At 40.0% G+C, this 22,074-nt stretch overlaps 1 protein-coding gene across 1 annotated transcript in view; it reads right to left on the reverse strand.

Moving 5' to 3' along the window:
- RYR2 (ryanodine receptor 2) overlaps positions 1 to 22,074 on the reverse strand; it is a 512,764-nt gene that overhangs the window by 212,520 nt on the left and 278,170 nt on the right. Inside the window, exons 42-50 of the mRNA XM_026649522.1 lie at positions 18,572 to 18,686; positions 17,627 to 17,759; positions 15,362 to 15,465; positions 13,211 to 13,346; positions 12,002 to 12,188; positions 10,723 to 10,825; positions 8,885 to 9,005; positions 3,347 to 3,516; positions 462 to 682 (exon numbers count right to left, since the gene is read on the reverse strand). Of these exons, the coding sequence (XP_026505307.1) occupies positions 462 to 682; positions 3,347 to 3,516; positions 8,885 to 9,005; positions 10,723 to 10,825; positions 12,002 to 12,188; positions 13,211 to 13,346; positions 15,362 to 15,465; positions 17,627 to 17,759; positions 18,572 to 18,686 (1,290 nt within the window). The remainder of the gene's footprint in view (positions 1 to 461; positions 683 to 3,346; positions 3,517 to 8,884; positions 9,006 to 10,722; positions 10,826 to 12,001; positions 12,189 to 13,210; positions 13,347 to 15,361; positions 15,466 to 17,626; positions 17,760 to 18,571; positions 18,687 to 22,074) is intronic.

The raw sequence follows: 22,074 nt of genomic DNA on the forward strand, positions 1-22,074 counted from the left end.
TTTCAGCAAGCAATATAACCTTCTATAATAAATCCCCACACGGTACTATCAGTTTGCAATGTTAAAAATGCTCTTAAACATGATACTCTATTATGTTCATAATTCCTTATTTATATAGATTTTTGTCCCCAGTGCAGTGTGTTCTCTTAGTTGCTTACTGTGGTTAATTAAGGAGAATCTGTTAATAGAACAATAACTGAAAATTGCATTTACATGTAATTACCAGCTGTGCAACTTGAATATAGTCAAGTATATATTTATTTAATATATCTTTCCCAGACTCCGCAAAAATGGAAAAATACAGTATCTGAAGAGTGACAGTGTATTAAATAAAATCCATAACCATGCTACTGATAAAAGGTGACATGTAGTTAGCTACTCTGCCTTCATGCTCTTGTATATATCATATCTCAATATAACAACTCATCTTTCTATGGAGCCAGGGATATTCACTGACTTACCCACAAATAGAGAGTAAACATTCTTCAATGGAATCCCGCTGAGCTTTGGTAAGAGAGCAGCCCTTGGAGAGTCTGTACACAGTGTGTAATAAGGAATCTATGAGGGAGGCATGGTGCTCTGTGCCAGCAAAAAGAGGAGCACATCTGGTCAACAAAGGCAAGACTGCAGTACAAAGGTATCGATTCAGAGCCAAGGCCATGTCTGTAGCACTCAGAGCAGCCTATGAAACAAATTAAACACAAACACTGAGACTTGTTTGATAAATATTGTTACAAAGGAAAATAACTACATTTTGCAGTTTTTGCTTTCATAGTAGATACAAAAGGAATAAATTTTCACAGGCACAAAGGGGAAACTCTCCTCCCTACATGCCATGTATGATACATTTACACACTATTTTTTCAAATATTCTATAATTATTTTGTGGAAAATGTCAAAGAAGAAGGTGAAATTTGGAAAAGTAATGAGACTTAATACAGGGAGAGACAGACAGACAATATACATCTTACAGCATGTATATTCCATTCTAACCTCCTATATTCAGTCACTTGTTACTTTCCAAACATGTCACTTACTGTGTAGAGATTTTTCCAGGTGAAAAATATATTTTAAAAAATCCAATTATATATACTATTTTCCCTGAAAAACAACACGCTATAGAGAGATGCCAAAAATGGGGATCCACAAAATGTTAATGATTATTCCACTTATAAACTGTATGATACATAGATACACAGATATTATATACAGAGGTGGGCTCAAGCTGCAGAAATTATTTTGAACTGTCTAAAGTTCATGAAGCATTCGACATGGGGTTTTGGGTCAGCCATTAGAAAGACTGGTGCTGTTTACAAAATTCAGATGCATTTTTAGATTTTGAACACACCACATATTCAGGTCCAATACAAGGCTTTTTTTCAAGTCCATTCTCTCTCTTTTACACACACAATGGAGTGTGTTTAAAGTATGACCTCTGGATATTCACACCTCTGGCAATGTTGAGCTTTAGAACCTTCTGGAAAATAAAGGCAATTGAGGCACTGAACAGTCAAAGTTGAGGTTATAGTAGGGCTATGTGGCCTCCAATTGCCTTGATTCCTTCTGCAAAACTCAAGCATCCTATGAAGTCAAAATTCGTGGAAAGGTTCACTTCTTGGAATTGATGTTCTTGGTGTTCATAATAAACTTGGGCCCTACAGCTCCAAACCATCCAGTACTGACTTGCCTGACATTTAAGTAAAAAGCAGCTTGCCTTGTTTCCTCACAAAAAATCACTTGTTTATACTTCATTCACATTTGCAAGTTCTTTCCCCATTACTAGAAACTTTTTTTTTAAATGAAAACAAACACTACAAAATCTGATCATGTCAAATATACATCAAGTGGACTATGTTTCTGATACCTCTGCTCTAGGGTGAGCTCTTACTGTTGCCAGCACAATTGTATCTTATCTGTTTTCTGTAACTATAGAATGATGATCTGCTTAAAAACAAGTTTAAAGTTCCTGAAATAAGACTACTGACATATAGTACCTTCTCGTTCAAAGTATCTGCTCTGGATGTAGAGAGTTATAACTTGCTGATTAATGACAAATATTTTCCCTTTTAGTCTTGCAGAACCAACACAGCCAAGAATAATATGGATTTTATTCCTTATCCTTCAAAAAAGGGCAAAAATTCTGTGCCACAGGCAGTAATGCCCACTTCTCTTCTGACTTTTTTGCCTCCTTCCATCTGGAATCTTGAAGCCTAAGGCTCAGCCCTCAGACTCCCATTTTCCTTCTGGCCCATATAGGAAAAATTACAAGGGACAGATGACTGAAAATAGGAGACAGGTGATTCCAAGGCAGAAATAGGACAAAGTCAAGAGAATTCCAGAGTAAGAGGCAGACTCAGATCACAGACTTCTGGAAAAGAAATCCTTTAGCCCAGTTCCCTAGGGAGAGGCCCTTAGTTATATCCACAGGCACCTGATCTGATTTTAGATCGAGGACTTAACATAACATAAGAACAGCCGTACCGGGTCAGACCAAAGTTCCATCTAGCCCAGTATCCTGTCTACTGACAGTGACCAATGCCAGGTGCCCCAGAGGGAGTGGACCAACAGGCGATGATCAAGTGATCTCTCTCCTGCCATCCATCTCCATCCTCTGACAAACAGAGGCTAGGGACACCATTCCTTACCCATCCTGGCTAATAGCCATTAATGGACTTAACCACCGTGAATTTATCCAGTTCTCTTTTAAACGCTGTTATAGTCCTAGCCTTCACAACCTCCTCAGGTAAGGAGTTCCACAAGTTGACTGTGCGCTGCGTGAAGAAGAACTTCCTTGTATTTGTTTTAAACCTGCTGCCTATTAATTTCATTTGATGACCCCTAGTTCTTGTATTATGGGAATAAGTAAATAACTTTTCCTTATCCACTTTCTCCACATCACTCATGATTTTATATACCTCTATCATATCCCCCCTTAGTCTCCTCTTTTCCAAGCTGAAGAGTCCTAGCCTCTTTAATCTCTCCTCATATGGGACCCGTTCCAAACCCCTAATCATTTTAGTTGCCCTTTTCTGAACCTTTTCTAGTGCCAGTATATCTTTTTTTAGATGAGGAGACCACATCTGTACGCAGGCTCTGAAAGTCTCTTTGCTGGGCCTCTGCGGGTTGTGGCCCTGGGCTTGAGGTGTGAAGTCTCTATAAGACAAGCATTAATCTGGAGAATATGCCTCTTTGCTGCTTTTCAAGATGTTCTTAAAGGTCAGCAGCACCAGGGGGTGCATCCAACAAGGGGTAATGGACAGAGGCCACCTTGAAAGAGAAGAATGTTATTTTGTGCAGTGCTTGACAAACTGAAGGAACTGACAAATCAAAGAATTTAAATCTTTACCGTATCTAAGGAAGCAGCAGCACGGAGATCTGGCAGAAAGCCAACTTCAAGGAGATGTAGAAGGAAATCCTGGTCCTCAATTCCATAGACTCTGTCAAGGAACAAAACCATGGCTGCCTTGTGATCTGGGCAAAACCCCGCTGACATGTCAGGTTCCACCACAGTACCATCTAAAAGGAAGCAATAAGGCTTCAATAAAAAGGATCATTCTGCATAGGCAAGGGTATTGAGCAACTGTTAATATCTGAACATTTTCCATGTGTTCGTGTTACACAAAGGCAACCAGTTCATAGCTTGACTGAATAAAATGCATAAGGCAACCTAAATCCAGGTAAACCCTATACTATAAGTAGGTGGTCTCATTCATACTCCGCGTGTCAAAGCAGTCACACTACCTGACTCTCTTATGCAACGTAAGAAAAATCCCGTTATATATTGTTTTCACTAAAAAGGTCCAATGAAAAGTGAGCAGCAGAATGATTCTGACTTGTATCACCCTGGAATACAGCACCAGTGAGAATACCTGAAAGGCAGGTTCATTAACAAAAGGAATGAGAGCAAGAGATTACAAGAAGAAAAACTCAAAAAGGACCATTTACTAGAAGATCTTAAAAGGTGATGGAAATTCAGAGCTATTTTTTGAGCTTTAAGAAGTTTATACATGAAAACTATCCTTTGATGACACAATCAAGATGCTGTTAGTGAAGGATCTGTATAGTTATGTTTGAAAACATAACAGAAATGTTAATCCTTTTGATACTTTCTTTCCAAATAATATTTTTTATTCCTGTATTTCATAGAGTGCTGTTTAGTTACAACTTCTGTCTATAATATGTTCTTATTTGTAAGGTAAATTAGCATCGCTGTGTTTGTAACACTGTATTAGAATCAGGATATACTTGTGCTGTAAGTGCTGCAGCGAGCCACACTGCACACATGCCTGCAAATGCAGTGATAATTCCGCTAAATGCCAGCAACGCGGGGCTGACCCTGCTCCTGCCATGAGCCTTATGCAGGCTGACTTGGAGTCCCATTTAATGTATTGGGTCTCTGGTGTGACTGGAATAACAGAGACTTGGTGGGGTAACTCACATGACTGGAGCACTGTTATGGATGGGTATAAACTGTTCAAGAAGGACAGGTGGGGGAGAAAAGGTGGAGGAGTTCAACTGTATGTAAGAGAGCAGTATGACTGCTCAGAACTCAAGTATGAAACTGGAGAAAAGCCTGTTGAGAGCCTTTGGGTTAAGTTTAGAAGCGAGAGCAACAAGGGTGATGTCGTGGTGGGCATCTGCTATAGACCACCAGACCAGGAGGATGAGGTAGACGAGGCTTTCTTTAGACAACTAACAGCAGTTTCCAGATAACAGGCCCTGGTTCTCATGGGGGACTTCAATCACCCTGATATCTGCAGGAAGAGCAATACATTTTTGGAGAGTGCTGGAGGAACCATCTAGGGGCCATGCTCCTCTTGACCTGCTGCTTACAAACACGGAAGAATTGGTAGGGGAAGCAGAAGTGTGTGGCTACTTGGGCAGCAGTGATCATGAGATGGTCGACTTCAGGATCCTGACAAAAGGAAGAAAGGAGAGCAGCAGAATACGGACCCTGGATTTCAGACAAGCAGACTTTGACTCCCTCAGGGAACTGATGGGCAGGATACCCTGGGAGGCTAATATGAGGGGAAAAGGAGTCCAGGAGAACTGGCTGTATTTTAAAGAAGCCTTATTGAGGGCACAAGAACTAACCATCCCGATGTGCAGAAATAATAGCAAATATGTCAGGCGACAAGCTTGGCTTCACAGAGAAATCTTCAGTGAGCGTAAACACAAAAAGGAAGCTTACAAGAAGTGAAAACTTGGACAGATGACTAGGGAGGAGTATAAAAATATTGGTTGAGCATGCAGGGGTGTAATCAGGAAGGCCAAAGCACAATTGGAGTTGCAGCTAGCAAGGGATGTGAAGGATAACCAGAAGGGTTTCTACAGGTATGTTAGCAACAAGAAGGTGGTCAGGGAAAGTGTGGGACCTTTGCTGAATGGGGGAGGCAACCTAGTGACAGATGTGGAAAAAGCTGAAGTACTCAATGCTTTTTTTTTTTGCCTCGGTCTTCACAGACAAGGTCAGCTCCCAGACTGCTGCACTGGGCAGCACAGTATGGGGAGGAGGTGAGCAGCCCTCAGTGGTGAAAAAACAAGTTAAGGACTATTTAGAAAAGTTGGACATGCACAAGTCCATGGGGCCAGATCTAATGCATCCGAGGGTGGCGAGGGAGTTGGCTGATGTGATTGCAGAGCCATTGGCCATTATCTTTGAAAACTCATGGCAATGGGGAAGGTCCTGGACAATTGGAAAAAGGCTAATGTAGTGCCCATCTTTAAAAAAGGGAAGAAAGCGAATCCAGGGAACTACAGACCAGTTAGCCTCACCGCAGTCCCTGGAAAAGTCATGGAGCAGGTCCTCAAGGTATCCATTTTGAAGCACTTGGAGGAGAGGAAGGTGATCAGAAACAGTCAACATGGAGTCACCAAGAGCAAGTCATGCCTGACCAACCAGATTGCTTTCTATGATGAGATAACTGGCTCTGTGGCTATGGGGAAAGCAGTGGATGTGATATATCTTGACTTTAGCAAAGCTTTTGATACGGTCTCCCACAGTATTCTTGCCAGCAAGTTAAAGACATATGGATTGGATGAATGGACTATAAGGTGGAGAGAAAGCTGGCTAGATCATTGGGCTCAACAGGTAGTGATCAACAGCTCGATGTCTAGATGGCAGCCGGTATCAAGGGGTCAGTCCTGGGGCCGGTTTTGTTCAACATCTTCATTAATGATCTGGATGATGGGATGGATTGCACACTAAGCTGGGGGGAGAGGTAGATATGCTGGAAGGTAGGGATAGGGTCCAGAGTGACCTAGACAAATTGGAGGATGGGCCGAAATAAATCTGATGAGGACAAGTGCAGGGTCCTTCCCTTAGGACGAAGAATCCCATGCACTGTTACAGGCTGGGGACTGACTGGCTAAGTGGCAGTTCTGCAGAAAAGAACCTGGGGATTACAGTGGATGAGAAGCAGATATGAGTCAACAGTGTGCCCTTGCTGCCAGAAGGCTAATGGCATATTGGGCTGCATTAGTAGAAGCACTGCCTGCAGATCGAGGCAAGTGATTATTCCCCTCTATTTGGCCCTGGTGAGACCACACCTGGAGTATTGTGTCCAGTTTTGGGCCCCCCACCACAAAAAGAATGTGGACAAATTGAAGAGAGTCCAGCAGAGGGCAAAGAAAATGATTAGGGGGCTGGGGCACATGACTTATGAGGAGAGGCTGTGGAAACTGGGCTTATTTAGTCTGAAGAAGAGAAGAGTGAAGGGGGATTTGATAGCAGCCTTCAATTACCTGAAGGTGGGTTCCAAAGACAATGGAGCTAGGCTGTTCTCAGTGGTGGCAGATGACAGAACAAGGAACAATGGTCTCAAGTTGCAGTGGGGGAGGTCTAGGTTGGATATTAGGAAACACTATTTCACTAGGAGAGTGGTGAAGCACTGGAATGGGTTACCTAGGGAGGTGGTAGAATCTCCATCCTTAGAGGTTTTTAAGGCCCGGCTTGACAAAGCCCTGGCTGGGATGATTTAGTTGGGGTTGGTCCTGCTTTGAGCAGGGGGTTGGACTAGATGACCTCCTTAGGTCTCTTCCAACCCTAATCTTCTATGATCTATAGTGGTCCCACATGTGGGTGCTATGCCAATGAGTAGTTCATTGCAGGATCAGGATCATAGTGTACGTCTAAACTAGAGCTGAAAGGTGTAAATTCCAGTTTGAGGAGATATACCTGCTCTAGCTCAGATCAAGTGGTCACACTGAAAATAGAAGTGTAGCCACTGTACACAAGCTATGGGAGGGACAAGCCGCCTCAAGTACAATCTGATCCGAGACCATAGGTACATACTCAGGGCAGCTAGTCCCTCCCACTTCTGTGGCTACACTTCTATTTTTAGTGGGGTACCTCAATCAGAGCTAGTGTGGGTATGTTAGAATTTTAACCTACCTTCCAGCTCCAGTGTAGGCATACTATAAGTTAGTTCTGCTAGAGATAAAGAACAAACAACAAGATTGTGGTGCCAGAACTAGGGATTAGATTACCAGTCTCTAAGGAAAAGAGATGGCGAGTTGGATTTTTTTTAAAATTTTTTTTAGAAAAATAGAGAAAATATATTTGTGAGTATAAAAGCATGGATTGTCCCTACGTACCCGTTGTGGAGCTGCCAATGTGCCACACCTTAATTTCCCCTGATTGGGACAGCAATAAATTCACTTCAACAGCCCAGGGCAAGGACAATCCAACACACACTAACAAAATAGCATGTCCCTTCTAACAAGCTTTCTGGATAGGAGCCATCACAATAAATGGTTTGTAAGGTTCTCACCTCAGCACCCTGGTTCAAAACTCCCAAATGACTGAAGTCGACAAAACAAAATCTGACTTTGGTGAGGTTAGTCTGCCAAAAAAACCACCACCCACTGCAGCCTGTGTGGCTCCTTGTCCCCCCACCCTCCCGGGCTCAGTTAAGCTTTCTGTTGCATGCTGTTTAATACAGCCTCACCCTAGGGCAGGGCAGGTCCTGATTACACCCCAGACTGTCAGGGTCTTATGCTCTAGTTTGTCCTTTAAAGGGGCAGCACACTCCATCACAGTGGGATTATTTTAAAAAACAGTCTTAAGGGGTTCTTCATATCTATATTATTATTATTTTCCAGAAAAAAAGAAAAAAATCTATCTGAAACCTTGTGATACTTGTGCCCAGTGCACATGCTTCAGGAGAGAAGGTGTTCCCAGTGCTATTATAGATTCAGAAATGGTAATGTGTGGCATTGTGATAAAAGTAGGACTCTATAGTAAAAGCTGAGGGGCTTGTTCCATTCTCTGTGTGTCAATATATTCTGAAAATACAGAAATTTTGTGTTTAATTTGCCAAGAATGAAAACAATAAATAACGTCCATGATATTTTAAATGGAACGGTTTAAATAAAAAAATCAGATAGACTTTTTTATAAAAGCCAGACATGAACAATGGAACCTGTCTTAAGTGGTACCACAAGAAGCCAGCTAAGTTTGTTTGCTGAATAAATTGCACAGGAAACCTTGAGGCTACATTAAACTAGTTCCTTAAGACAGAGGGTGCTTAGAAGGTGATCCTTCATGGAACTTATCTTGTTCTATTCCCTGTAATTAGCCTTCTCTACTTTCCCTCATGTGCACCTTCAAAAATTCCCACTTTGTCTACCATTGTTAGATCTGATGGCCATTCTGGACCCAAGGATGATCCCACTGAAATCAGTGGAGGTTTTGCCACTGATTTAAAAAATGAATGTAGAATCACTATCTATAAAATCAAAGAAAGTGGTATGACTTTTCTAGTTCACATCATGAATAATTAAATTCCCTGGGAAATATGGATATAAATATTCACATATTAATAGCCAAATTCAAAAGAATGAGTTGGCGGGGGTGGAAAGAAATGCTCAGCAATCATCTTACCTTTAGCTATTGTTGGCATGTGGAAAGGAATGCTAATTACACCCACCAAATCTTCCAGGGGAATCAAAGACCGCAGAATTGACCTGATCCTAATGGCTTCCCCTTTGCCAGCATGGATTAGCTAATGAAAGAGTAACAAAATTCAACAATAATTTTTTTTTCTGTAACTATATTTGCCTGCATACTCTAGGAACCTTCAGAAGTACATTTTACAAGAATGAGTGGGGAGTCAAATGATAATTAAATATACACATTTTACACAATATATATTTCATTTGTTTTGATCCAGATGCAAATTTGTGGGACTTAGAGCTATGAAGATTTTGTTATTAATGTAGAATAACCACATTTTCATGGTGAAATGCTGAGACGCCTGGGGAAGAGGTCAGGATGTCAACATGTAGTAGGCTTGGTGAAAGAAAATCCATGAGATGCTGATGAGTTCAGCTATTCTATCATCAGCAGCTTCACTGTCTTAATTGGCTTATGGCTCTTCCAGGGTGACCATGGGTTTATGAAAACTAGGTCAAAATAATGTTTATTCTCCAAACAAAACAACACAAAAACACATACCGAGAACTTATAATATAGATACTTTGAGTTTTTGAGGATGCCTAACCCTGTATAAACCTGACATTTGGGGGAATCTGTGCAAGACAGTGTTATTTTAGAGAAATGAGGCCATAGTTTGAACTTCAATGAGCATAAGTGGTTCCTACCTCATACTTCCCACTCCCACTTGTTAGTTTGCCTCATCCACTTGTTGCATCTAGTCATAACCCAGGCCCCAGTCCTGAAAAAAATTACATCCATATTTAAGTATGGGAGTAGCCCTAATAAATTTGGCGAGACCACTGACATGCATCAAGTTAAGCACGTGCATAAGTCTTTGCAGGACTGGGGCCTAGACTGTAAACTCTCTGGTGTAGGGTATGTCTATTTATCATATATCTGTTTGGCTCCTAGCACAAAGGTCCCTGATCATTGACTAGTATCCCTAGGTAATGCTAATACAGCCCAAAAATCATGATGGAATACCACTGTATATTTCTGGGTGTGGAATTGATTGTTCATGTTTTAATAGAAGGCAACATCATTTTTACTTTCTTTTATATGTGAGTTCAAATGGATGTAATGAGAGTAAAAAAATACTGCTTGTTGTTTAAGAAATAGTTTACAGCTGTGAAAAAAAGAGGGCAGTTTCGTCTGGATAGTCTCACTACCACATGGGAGAACTTTGTTCAAGAGTATCTTTTTGATGTTGAAGGCAACTGTCTGAGATATTTTCAGTCTCCTGGTAGGGAAGGAGGCAACCTGACATTTTGCTTTGTGCCTATTAGTGACTGCAGAAATGCACAATGGGTTACAGTGAGAGAAAAAACACTGATTCAGGGGTTCTCCAACATTTTTCTTTGACTAAACCTTCTATTGTATTCGGGCAAAACAGTGATCTTAGAACCATGTGGTATATCTTGACTGATTCTCTGATTTCCCTACAAGCCCAAACATACTGGTACACCCACTGGAAGTTCTGCACAGGTAAGAAGAGCAAATTACTGGAGCTCAGATGTGCCACACAGATTCTGAAGGCAGAATTTTGCCTCTGCATAGGTTACATGGAAATCCTTAAAAAACTGGAAACTGGACATTGGTTTTAACTATCATCAAAATGATCCCACATACAGTTTATTTAAATCATCTGTACATTAAATATTATACTGGCATAACATTGTTTCAATACCTAAGGGATAACATGTATTGCAGTGAAAAGGCCAATGAACTAACACACCAGACTATCAGTAAGAAAACAGCAATACTTGCAGAGACAAAAAACTTACATGCATTTCAGGGGCACAGCGTCCTAAGAGGTCAATCAAAGCAGCGTAAAAGGTCATGATGGCATTTCCCATGTGAATGGTGTCATCTTCTTCTTCCATCTCACTTTTATTTATTTGTGAAAGGAAACAAAATATTAAAAAAGACTTGAGACTTTTTCATCAGCTATGAAATCAACACATAGTTGATTGGCGCCAAAGTCAGCTCACATTTACACTGGTTCAAATCCAGGGAGACTCCATTACCCTCAGAGAAGTTATTCTGGATTTATACCAAAGCAATTGAGAGCAGAATTTGGCCCTCAGTGATCATACTGACATCTCCATTCTTACTTTTTAACCTTTAGTTTTCTACTGTGCAAGTTATGTAATACAATTCCAAGCACTCCTCTTTCAACAGGGACAGCATTGCATCATGAGAATAACAAGGAGTCTGGTGGCACCTTAAAGACTAACAGATTTATTTGGGCATAAGCTTTTGTGGGTAAAAACCTTACTTCTTCGGATGAGGTTTTTACCCACAAAAGCTTATGCCCAAATAAATCTGTTAGTCTTTAAGGTGCCACCAGACTCCTTGTTGTTTTTGTAGATACAGACTAACACGGCTACCCCCTGATACTTGACATCATGAGAATAGTAACTAAAAAAGAGAATCTGTGTATATGGAGTAAAGAGGCATTTTTTTAAACCTGAAAGTATCTGAGGCAGCCATGTTAAGGCTTGGGCTGGTGCCCTGGCTCTAGGACCCTGAGAAATGGGAGGATCCCAAAGCTTGGGCTCCAGCCTGAGCCCAAACGTCTACACTGCATTTAAACAGCCCCTTAGCCTGAGTCCCGCAAACCCGAATCAGCTAGCATGGGCCAGCTGTGGGTGTCTAACTCCAGTGAAGACATACCCTAAGACTCTGTCCAGCCCTAAGGTGTTTGAGGAGAACAATAGGGGAAGCAAAAGCTACATGCAGTCTCTCCCTAACTTCACAACAGGAGACTGGTTCCTACCTACACCTGACTGATGGGAACAAGAAGGAATCCTAAAGATGCTGTGCAAATTGAATATAGTCACCCAGGCTGACAGCTGTGAGTTCAGGGACAGAAGCAGGGGCCTCACTTGGTTGAAGATGCACATCTAATGGAATTTTGGGAGGAGGAGAAAATATTTCCTGCCCTACGTAGTCAGATTATGTGATAATATTTTAAAAATATGGTAAAAAGAAATACTTAATTCCACAAATAGGATTATAAAACAAAAGGTGTAGGTAAATTAAACAGCCCATTGCACCTACAGCGTTTTACTGGATCCATTACTTGGGGAAGGTCCATCTCTAGTAGAATCTTCTGATATTTTTATAGCTTCCTCCATGGCAGCAAGTAACCCGTTACCTCCTTCCCCTCTCAATGCTGGACCAAAGCACTCAGGACGACGAATAAGTAGCCTGACCACAACATTAGCATTCTCTTCAACACTCTCTCCTAGCATCATACAGAAAAAATATTGGTAAATGGATCTATTCAGTATACATCCGAGATATGATCTAAGGTGGGTGATGAAGGCACATTACATATGTACCTCAGTACAAGACAGACTGTACTTAAATATCAAAGACAAAATTCAACTTTATTCAGCCATTCTTAAAAAAAAATCAGATGTATGAAATTGTGTAATGCCAATAGAAGGAAGCAAAGAAGATTAGTATTTACATATTTAGATTCTTTCATTCTTCTGTGGTTCAATGCTGCCTTCAGAAATGTCATATAATTAACACTTACTTGATATTGTGTAATCAAAGAGATGGAAAGTGTTAGACTGTGTGTGAATTTCATCAGCATATAGTCTAAAAGATGTATAAATGAAGCTTAACACATCTAGTAGCACAGTTATAAGCTATTAGCTCAATAGGATGAAGCTGAATTTTATATTACACACACACAAGCACACAACTTCTGATGATTATTGCAATGAAAGTTAAGTATACAGTAACAGAATATTTATTTGACTTAATTTTAAATTAAGTTATGGTCCAAAAAGTGATTAACACATGTCATTTGCCTGTGGTAAAATTCATACCAGTGCCAGATGGCCAGTGCAAGAATCAATGCACCAGTTAAACACTTAAACCAGATTTATATAGGCTTCCTGAGTCGCATAAGTTTACTTTGTTCACTATGTTGCATTTTAACTTTTTGCTATGTCATGACCTTTGACTGTATCTGTAATTTAAGTGCCTGTCTGTATGGTGATTTAGTGCCCAGCAAGCTGGGGCATGAACCTAGAGCGCTCTAGTCTGCTGTGTGCTAAGTGGCTGTGCAGACCCTGCTGCTATGCACTACAGAAAATTTAGTGTGCGATAGCAGTCCATATAGCGCCTTAGTGCATGGCAAGCTAGAGCACTGTAGAGTCACACCTCAGCTTGCTGTGCAATAAATCGCCATAGAGACAAGCCCTCAATGACAAATTCTACATATACAATTATTTAAACATTACAGAACAGTACCATTGCAAAAAACTGCAAAGCGAAGAAAATCCAGATACCGCTCTCCTTCAACTGGATTCCAGCCAATGTCTGGATATCCCTTAGAAACCAGCAAAGGGCAGCTTTGCAAACCACATCCAGCCAAATAGCGAACTACCTAAAAATAAGGTAAGATGAAAAAAGACAAACATTTATTGTTGAAAAGGAGAAAGTTACTGTTTTTAAAAGGTATTATACTCAAACTCCCTCCAATCTGGCTTCCACCCTCTAAGCTCCACTGAAATGGCTCTAACTAAAGTCTCCAACGACCTCCGCTTGACCAAATCTGAGGACTAGTACTCCATCCTCCTCCTCCTCCTCAACCTTTTGGCTCTGCCAAACATGATCTACATCATGAAGTCTTGTCATCTCTGTTCTCTTCCTTCTTCTCTCATCATTCCTTCAGCACTTTGTTCAGCACTTCCCATTTCTGCTCCAACTTTCAGTGTCCCCCTCAATGACTCCATTCTTAGTTCCCTCCTGTTCTCCCTCCGCATTCTATCCTTATTCAAAAATAGGTTTCCAACTAGTCTCTTTATGCTGACACCTTACAGATCTGCTCTTCCATTCTAACCAATCTCCTTCTGTCCAAACTAAACTGTTGGCCTGTTGTTTTTTTGTTGGACATTTGCTTACCAATATCCAGCCAACTTACATTCAATGTACCCCAAAATGGGCTCTCAATTCCCTCCCATCCCCCAACCCTAGCCTCTTCCCACTTCCTCATTTCTCACTCACCATGGACAACAATTCCATCATCCCTGAGACACATGCCTGTCACCTTGGTGTCATCTTTGATTTGGCCCTCCCTCTAGACCCACAAATCCAGGCTACATCTAAGTGATCCTGCTTCTTCCTGAACATCTCTAAAATCCAGCCTTTCTGTAAGTGCAGATAAAACTCCCATCTAAACCTTCTTCGTCTCAGGTCTTGACTACTACAATCGCCGCCTTGTTAGCCTTGGCAAATGCCATCTTGCCCTTCTTAAATCCATTCTTGCTGCTGCAAAGATCATCTTCCTGACTTGGAGTTCCAGCTATCTCACCCTCCTGCTTCTCTCCACTAGTCCCCCTCCTTCTCCACATAAAGCACAAATTACCTGTCTACACTTCTATGGCCCTTCAGAACAGAGCCCCATCCTACATTTTATGATATTGAGATGTCCTCTCTGTTTTATCACCAACCTTTAATGACCACTAGTTCAATCTTCCTTTAAACACATTCGTACTTTCTCTCACGCTGCCCTCACATATGAGAAGAACTCCCCATAAAAATCTGCAAAGCCCTTAACATTTTCTTCTTCAAGGGCAGATCTACCCTAGAAAATTTTGCCTGTTTAACTACACCAGAACATTTGAACCAACGAAACCCTCCCAGCACAGACACTGTTATATCAGTATAAAATTGCTTATACTCTTACGGCTTATGCCAATTCAGGGAACTGTCATAAGTACTTTTATACCAATATAACTATGCCTACACTAAAATGAGGAGTCCGGTGGCACCTTAAAGATTAACAGATTTATTTGGGCATAAGCTTTCGTGGGTAAAAACCCACTTCTTCAGATGCATGGAGACTACACTGGAGCCTACACTGGAGCTTTTACTGATATAGCTATGTTGGCAAAAAATCACTCCCTTATCCAACATAACTACTATGCTGGTAAAACTTTTAAGTGTAGATTATGTCCCAGTACCTCTTTAAAACTCACGTCTGTTGTGATGCCTATAAAACACTTGACAGCGGCTAGGCAGCTGAAGTGCTGTAATAGTTAATTGTTACTTTGTGCACCCCCACATGTGTTATCTTTTGTCTCATACTTTAAAATGAAGCTCTTTGGGACAGGGACTGTATTTTTGTACTGTGCCTAGGACAATCTGGTCTGCGCCAAGACTGGAGTCTCTAGGTACTACTGCAAGGCACATCAGAAATTTTTTCCACTGAGTAAATTTAAAGTTTTCAAATTGAAAATGTTTGAAAGCCTAGTACAGATAATACAAATAGAAGTATAACATCTCCAGGAAATATATGACTTCAGGTAATCCATTACTTGTAGTTATAAATGCATGTTGATTCATATTTTATGTACATACACAAACCCTGGGAAAATGCTAGAAAATATTGTCATTAACCTTCTCCAGGTCAGGCTCCCTTAAAGCTAGTGCAAGTTCATTGTTATCCATCACAGATGCTGCTGCAACATCTAGAGGGGTTGATCCTCGCATAGAAGGGGAAGCTGTTAATAAAACAGTTGCCAAAGTTAGTCATTTAAATAAAAAATAATAAAGATGCAATAGCGTATAAAAATACAGACATGTATCCAGAGGACAAATATATTTACCATTAAAGTTATAATAAACTATGAGGCAAACATCTGAGGTTTAGGCATTAATAACCAACTAGTAGCTGAAAGCCCATGCAGTTGTATGTGTATAATTTGTAATATCATGTGTGGGGGGAAAAAAGAGATGACTGACAACTCAAAAATTTGATGCTAACAGACCACGAACCCCAGTGATGACTGAAGCTGGTGATATTCTAAACCAAAAGAGCTCTCAACTGTGCCTGCGGAGAGGGACTATGCACGCCCTTTGTATTATTTGCCTGTTTGTGTATGCTGGTTGTGTTGTTGTGTGGGTGGTTGCGTTTTGCTGAGAGGGTTATATGGATGGTGAATGAAGCATGTGTGTTGCCATGAGGGGCTGTGTGCATTTGGGGTGATTATGTGCTCTGTGACTGTTGAGCCAAATAATGCACCTCTGTGCAGTCTCCTTCATACAACCAATGAATTGTTGCATAAAATTAGCTGCAGAGTAAGGGTGGTGATTGGTTGACTTACCTCTGATATCACAATGGTCTAGGACTCTTGGCATGCACAGATACATGCCTTACTATAGCTACACACTGAATGAATATAATGAATAAAGACAAAATGACTCAACTTAAAAATTGGATAGTAACAAATTTTGAAACCCAGTGATGATACAGCCTAGTGATATTCTGCACTAACAGAGCTCTCAACAATGCTTGTAGCTGTTTCTATCACTTCATACTGACAAACAGACATTCTAGACACACTCAGGGGACAACCCCAGAATTTTATTACACAGATACCACTTCACTATTTTTTTTTTTACCAGTACCATTATTAACACTATAATATAAGCATTCATGGTACTGAACTTTCCAAGTGTGAGCCTCATATCAAGTTCCCTTGTGTTTTCGTTCAATGAGAACTTTATGCAAAATTATCTTTTTAGTCTACAAATATAAATGTTTCATTTCAGGTAGAAGATGATTACTGTTTTAGAGGGGAGGGTGAGTAGAAAGTTTAAAGAAAATCCATTTGGACATTGTTTGAGTTATGGATAATTGGAAAACATTTTTCAGCTTTAAAATAAAAAGATTTTCCCCCTTTTCTTAAAAAATGGAAATTAAATGCAACTCCCCCAGTGTTAACATAATATTAGCAAAATTTCTCCCAGTAACATTAACTAACCCCAGTAGAAACACAATTTAACTATTTTCACTCAAAACATACTTTTGGGCTATGCTTCTGACATGCAAAAATATGCTAAACACGAAAAATATGGTAACTAAATTTTTAAGCATGAAAATAATCAGATACAACTATGTAGTCCAGAAGAAAAGCACTAAAATAAAACAAAAGTGGCATTTCACATTTGTGCCATTTCTGAGCCTCAGCATAAGCATCATGGATAAGTTAATGTTAGCATGAAAACCTTAATTTAGGATTCAGTTGTGAACTGCCTACCACACCTATGCAAGTGAACAAGCACTGGCTACTCTCCCATTCCCCTTGTACAGATGGCCAGACCCTTCGCTCTGCCTCTTCCCTGTACAACCCAGAGCATCTTGGCCTGCGTGCAGAGGGAGAAAAGCTGTACCAGGAAAATCTCTGTAGAAAGGGGGAAGCAGGCATTGAATGGTGACTCTTACAGTTAAACTGTTCTGTAAAAGATCTTCAGCTCCTGGAGCAGCACAAATAGACTCTGCCCTTTAGATGGGGGGGGGAGAGGGTAATTATAAGGTGCAATCCAACCCAAAGACATGAAATGATATTCTTGCTGAAATTTGTGTCCATAATTTTGAATTCATGTAGGGTGGGCAGCTGTTTGTTTATGGGGCTTTCTGCATTTAATAATACAGTTGCATAAGGTCTTTTTCACATTTAATAATATAGAAACATCAAGTTTGTTTGTTTGTTTTTTTAAATCATGCTGCCAAGCAGAATGTTGTGGGAAGGACTGTTTTAAACATGGGGTTTGGAGTTTTTTTGTACTGTTTTTCTGTTTGTTCATAACTTATAAATCAATGAAAATGTTTAAAACTGTATTTTACACACAATTGAGGATAGATTTTATGTTACTACTTACCAAGGCCAACACTGCTGTTTTCCAATAAGTAACTAAGATGATCAAACATAGCCTTTTGATTCTGCCTGCTGATGCGACAGAAATAACATAGAAAACGACAGCAATTTGCCACCATCTTAGGGAAGGTGATTTCCTAGACAAACAAGACTAAGTTAGAGCTGCAAAAATGTATAAAATCACCAAAAAATCATTGTATGCGGGTCCTTTTACATATTTATCTTCGGGTATTTTTTTAAAAAACACAATTAGGTACCAATCCTGCAAAATGATCTTCCAAGGGCAGACCCCATTGAAATCAATGGGGCTCTGAGCAAGTGCATGGTTCATTAAGTTTATTTGCACAGATTATGGCCTTAACAAGAAAGAGAACTGGATTCACACCTAAACCCTAGATTCAAACACTGAAGTATGGGAAAGTTCAGAAGTAGAGCCTGATGTTACGGCCATCTCTAATCAGATGTTTCCAGAAAAATGTCTTACTTTAAAAAGCTCTTCATTTTGGAAATCCCTAAATATACTTTTTGCTTATATATATATATATATATATATATATATATATATATATATATAAAAGAATCTTTTCCACATACCATGCAGATCAAGAATCCTTTGAAACCAATACCTATAAAATATAGTAGGCTATAAATGCTTTTGGCTGTCCTTCCTTTCCCATATGAGAATACTGCTCTTATTCTATTCTAAATTCACAAGCAAAAAGGGATCCTTGTAATGTAATATTATTAGAATAATAATTAGAAGATACACAACTTTTTCTATAAAAGGTGATTCTACTCACTAAGAACTTGGCCCTATATTGTGCCAATGGGAAAAGAATGGGAGTTTAGGGCTCTCAGCACTTTCATCAGTTTCTGAACACCTTGCAGGATCAAAGCTTTAGAAGGCCACATTCTAAATTCCCTCTCTCCTGCCAATGAAATTCTTTACCTTGGATTCTCCTCCACCAAGTACATTTACCATCACTTCCATGACAGTCTCATGCATTCCTAGAGCCCTCATAAGATTAGGATGTTGGTAAAACACTTTATTATTCATGATGTCTCTATAAAGAAACATAATAAAATAGATTAAAATGTACTGTTCAGGGAACATATATTAATTTCTCTGTCACATAATACTCACACAACTACCAGTCTGAAGAACAGGCCTGCTCTTGCAGTTCTTACTTAGGTATAACCCCCAGTGTTTGCACAGGGACAGAAGGACTGGGCATAAATAAAGTTAAGTGTTAGAAGTTATTGAATTTTATTGATTGAGTTCAATCCTTGTAATTTAATGAAATTCTAGAAAATGCACAAAGGGTTGAATGCTTATTTCACTGTATATTACCGACATGGAATGTTCTCAAAGCCACATGATACAGAGATCATAAGTGAAGTTAGAGGCCTTACTGCAAATCCAGTGGAAAATAGCTCGTCATGATGATGGCATGACATTTCATCTCCTAATAGGTTAGCTGGGTTTCAGCACATTCATACAGTTCATGCATTCAGTGCACCTGAATTACATACATACCAATCTGATAGAACAGAACTCCTAGGGCTGTGTTCAGCAAAAACGTCATGCGGCTTTCGTACCAGGTGCTCAAGATTCCCTCCTCAACCACACACACTGAACAATTTGGGAGATCTTGTCTGAGTTATAAAAGCCGCGATAGTACAGAAGGTGGGTGGCATTGGATTTAGTCTGGCCCTGAGGGTCATGCCATCCCCTTTACTATGTATTGCAGAAGGTGAAAAAAATTGCAGGAAGGGTTTTGTTATGGCCCAAAATCTGTCAGAGGGAAGGGAGTAGAGCCAAAGAGGCATCATTCCACCAGCCCCTGACTGCTTGCTGGACACCATACAGTCCATGGGCTGAGGGGTAATGTGACTGGATGGCATAGACGGGGGTGACAAGTAGAGATATTCTCTGCAGCATCATTCCATATAAAACCCGCAAGGAAATTAGCCAAGGGGCAGGCAGATAGACATTTGGTTCTGAGTGGGTGGAGGAGATACCCAAGGGGTCATGCAAAGGTCTAGCACCTTTCACAAAAGCCCCAGGATTAGTAGCATTTCCTCATGGCTTTAGGACAGGGGTCAGCAACCTTTCAGAAGTGGTGTGCCAAGTCTTCACTTATTCACTCTAATTTAAGGTTTCGCATGCCAGTAATACATTTTAACATTTTAGAAGGTCTCTTTCTATAAGTCTATAATATATAACTAAACTATTGTTGTTATATAAAGTAAATAAGGTTTTAAAAATGTTTAAGAAGCTTCATTTAAAATTAAATTAAAATGCAGAGCTCCCTGGACCTGGGCAGTGTGAGTGCCACTGAAAATCAGCTCGCGTGCCACCTTTGGCACACGTGTCATAGGTTGCCTACTCCTGTTTTAGGACATCCATAAGGTTAGAGGGCCATGACCAAGGACATGGTGGATTCTCCATCAATTGAAGTCTGGATGTCTGTCTAAAAGATATGCTTTAGCTCAGCCAGAAGTTATGGGCTTGAAGCAAGAATTATTGAGTGAGGTTATATGGCCTGTATTATGTAGGAGGTCAGACTATATCATTGTAATGATCCCTGCTGGCCTTGAAATCGGTGAATCTAACATCTCCCTGACATTCCCACTCCACAGGCATGTGCCACCTCCTTTTTTTTTTTTTTTTTTTAACTAAAGCCTAAATCTGATATTTACTCTAATTTATTTTCCTGCCACATAAATATTGCTTAGTACTGTATACGAAGTAATTTACATAGATGTAACTAATATGATAATTCATAAATATAACATCCTGGATTACCCCTATAAAATTGGTCAGGCTGCTAGACGTGTTTTTTAATTAAAAAAAAAGAGATGTTAATAAATAAGAGTCATAGTGGAATAAAAACCTAATATGGTTATCTCACAGAATAGCCATAAGATTTCCACAAAGAGGAAAACAATGCACCAAAACAGGAGCTGTGTGTAAATGATATTAATAAATTAACCAGTCTAAGCCCAGTCCTGCAGTCCTTACTCCCATTGAAGTCATCGTGAGCTCAGCCGGAGTAAAGAATGGAAAATGGAACCCAAAGTGATGTGAGAATGAAAGTGTCAATTATCCATTAAATAACAATTATTCTGCAGTCAGAGTTTCTAAGATTCATTCTGTCTAATTAAAAGATTGTAGTATACATGACGGAAGTGAATGAATTTTTTTTTTCCAGTAGGAGAATGCACATTTGCAAACATTGTCCCAAATAACAGCACTAGCAGTACTGATACCGTAGAAATGTGCCTGATACATCTCCACGCGCCTTAGGCATTTGCCTGTGGAATCTCCTATCAAGATCAAGAAAAGAATTTAGAGTCTGGGTGGAAAAGAGAATTGACGACATGTCTACACTGCCTCACAGTTTGGACTACAGAGGTGTGAACAGCAGTATTCACCAAAGTACTGTGCTGTAACATCCCGTGTGGCTGCTGCAGGCATGAACAAAAAGGTTCCTGGTTCACATTAACATAGTCCTCTTCAAACAGGACTACACTGATGCAAAATAGGAACTTTTCAGTTCATGCCTGCAGCCGCGACACACGGGAGTTACAGTGCTATTCACACCCCAATAGCCCCGACTTCAGGGCAGTGCAGACATGTCTTTAATTCCAGTTATCCTCTTGTCATCAAGTATTAGCCACATAAAGAACAATAATCATAACAACAATAAATGTTAACCTAAATGAATTACTGCTCAAGAGCACATTCTTTCCTTTCTACTGCACTTCAGCCGTGCAGCTTTAAACATGAGCACCAATTTTGAAAATTATGTTGTCAATATTATTTTACATAAAGGCGGAGATGTCTAATAAACATGAATATTTTTTAAAGTAATTACAATTTAAAAGCTGTAGCAAGCCTTCAAATTATATACAACCTAGAAATAAATTTGAAAGCAATGTGCCTCAGGTCAGAGGAAAAATGACTAGATAATTATAACTGAGGCAACAGTATAGTTAAATGTCCTGATAATATTGGGAGTCTTGTGATATTTGTTGTTCCTCTTTTAGCTTCTGCTCCTGGAGTTATTTGATTATGTAATTCAGCTTTAGTTAAAAAATGGTTGTGAAGAAAAGCTTGAAAACATGAACACTACAATCTCAAAAACCAGATGCATCAGCCACATTACACAATCTCTGTAGTGTAGCTGACAACTGTCATATTACTAGTAGTGCTTAATTCTATTAGCCCCTAATGACTTAGGTGTCCCCTCTTCCTGTTCCCCAGACAAGCCTTCAGGTCAAAGTTACTATGGGATCTGTACCTGGAATCTCAACCCAGGAAAGCTGCTCATGCTATGTGCCACTCCCCACATCTACTCTGTGTGCCCTGGGCCATGACCTGTTCATTAGGAACTGAGCAGTCCTGAACACGTAAGACACTTCAAGGACTGGCCAGTGGTATCAAGA

Source organism: Terrapene carolina, unplaced genomic scaffold (genome assembly GCF_002925995.2).
Source record: "Terrapene carolina triunguis isolate 2854851 unplaced genomic scaffold, T_m_triunguis-2.0 Scaffold85, whole genome shotgun sequence".
Classification (NCBI taxonomy): domain Eukaryota; kingdom Metazoa; phylum Chordata; order Testudines; family Emydidae; genus Terrapene; species Terrapene triunguis.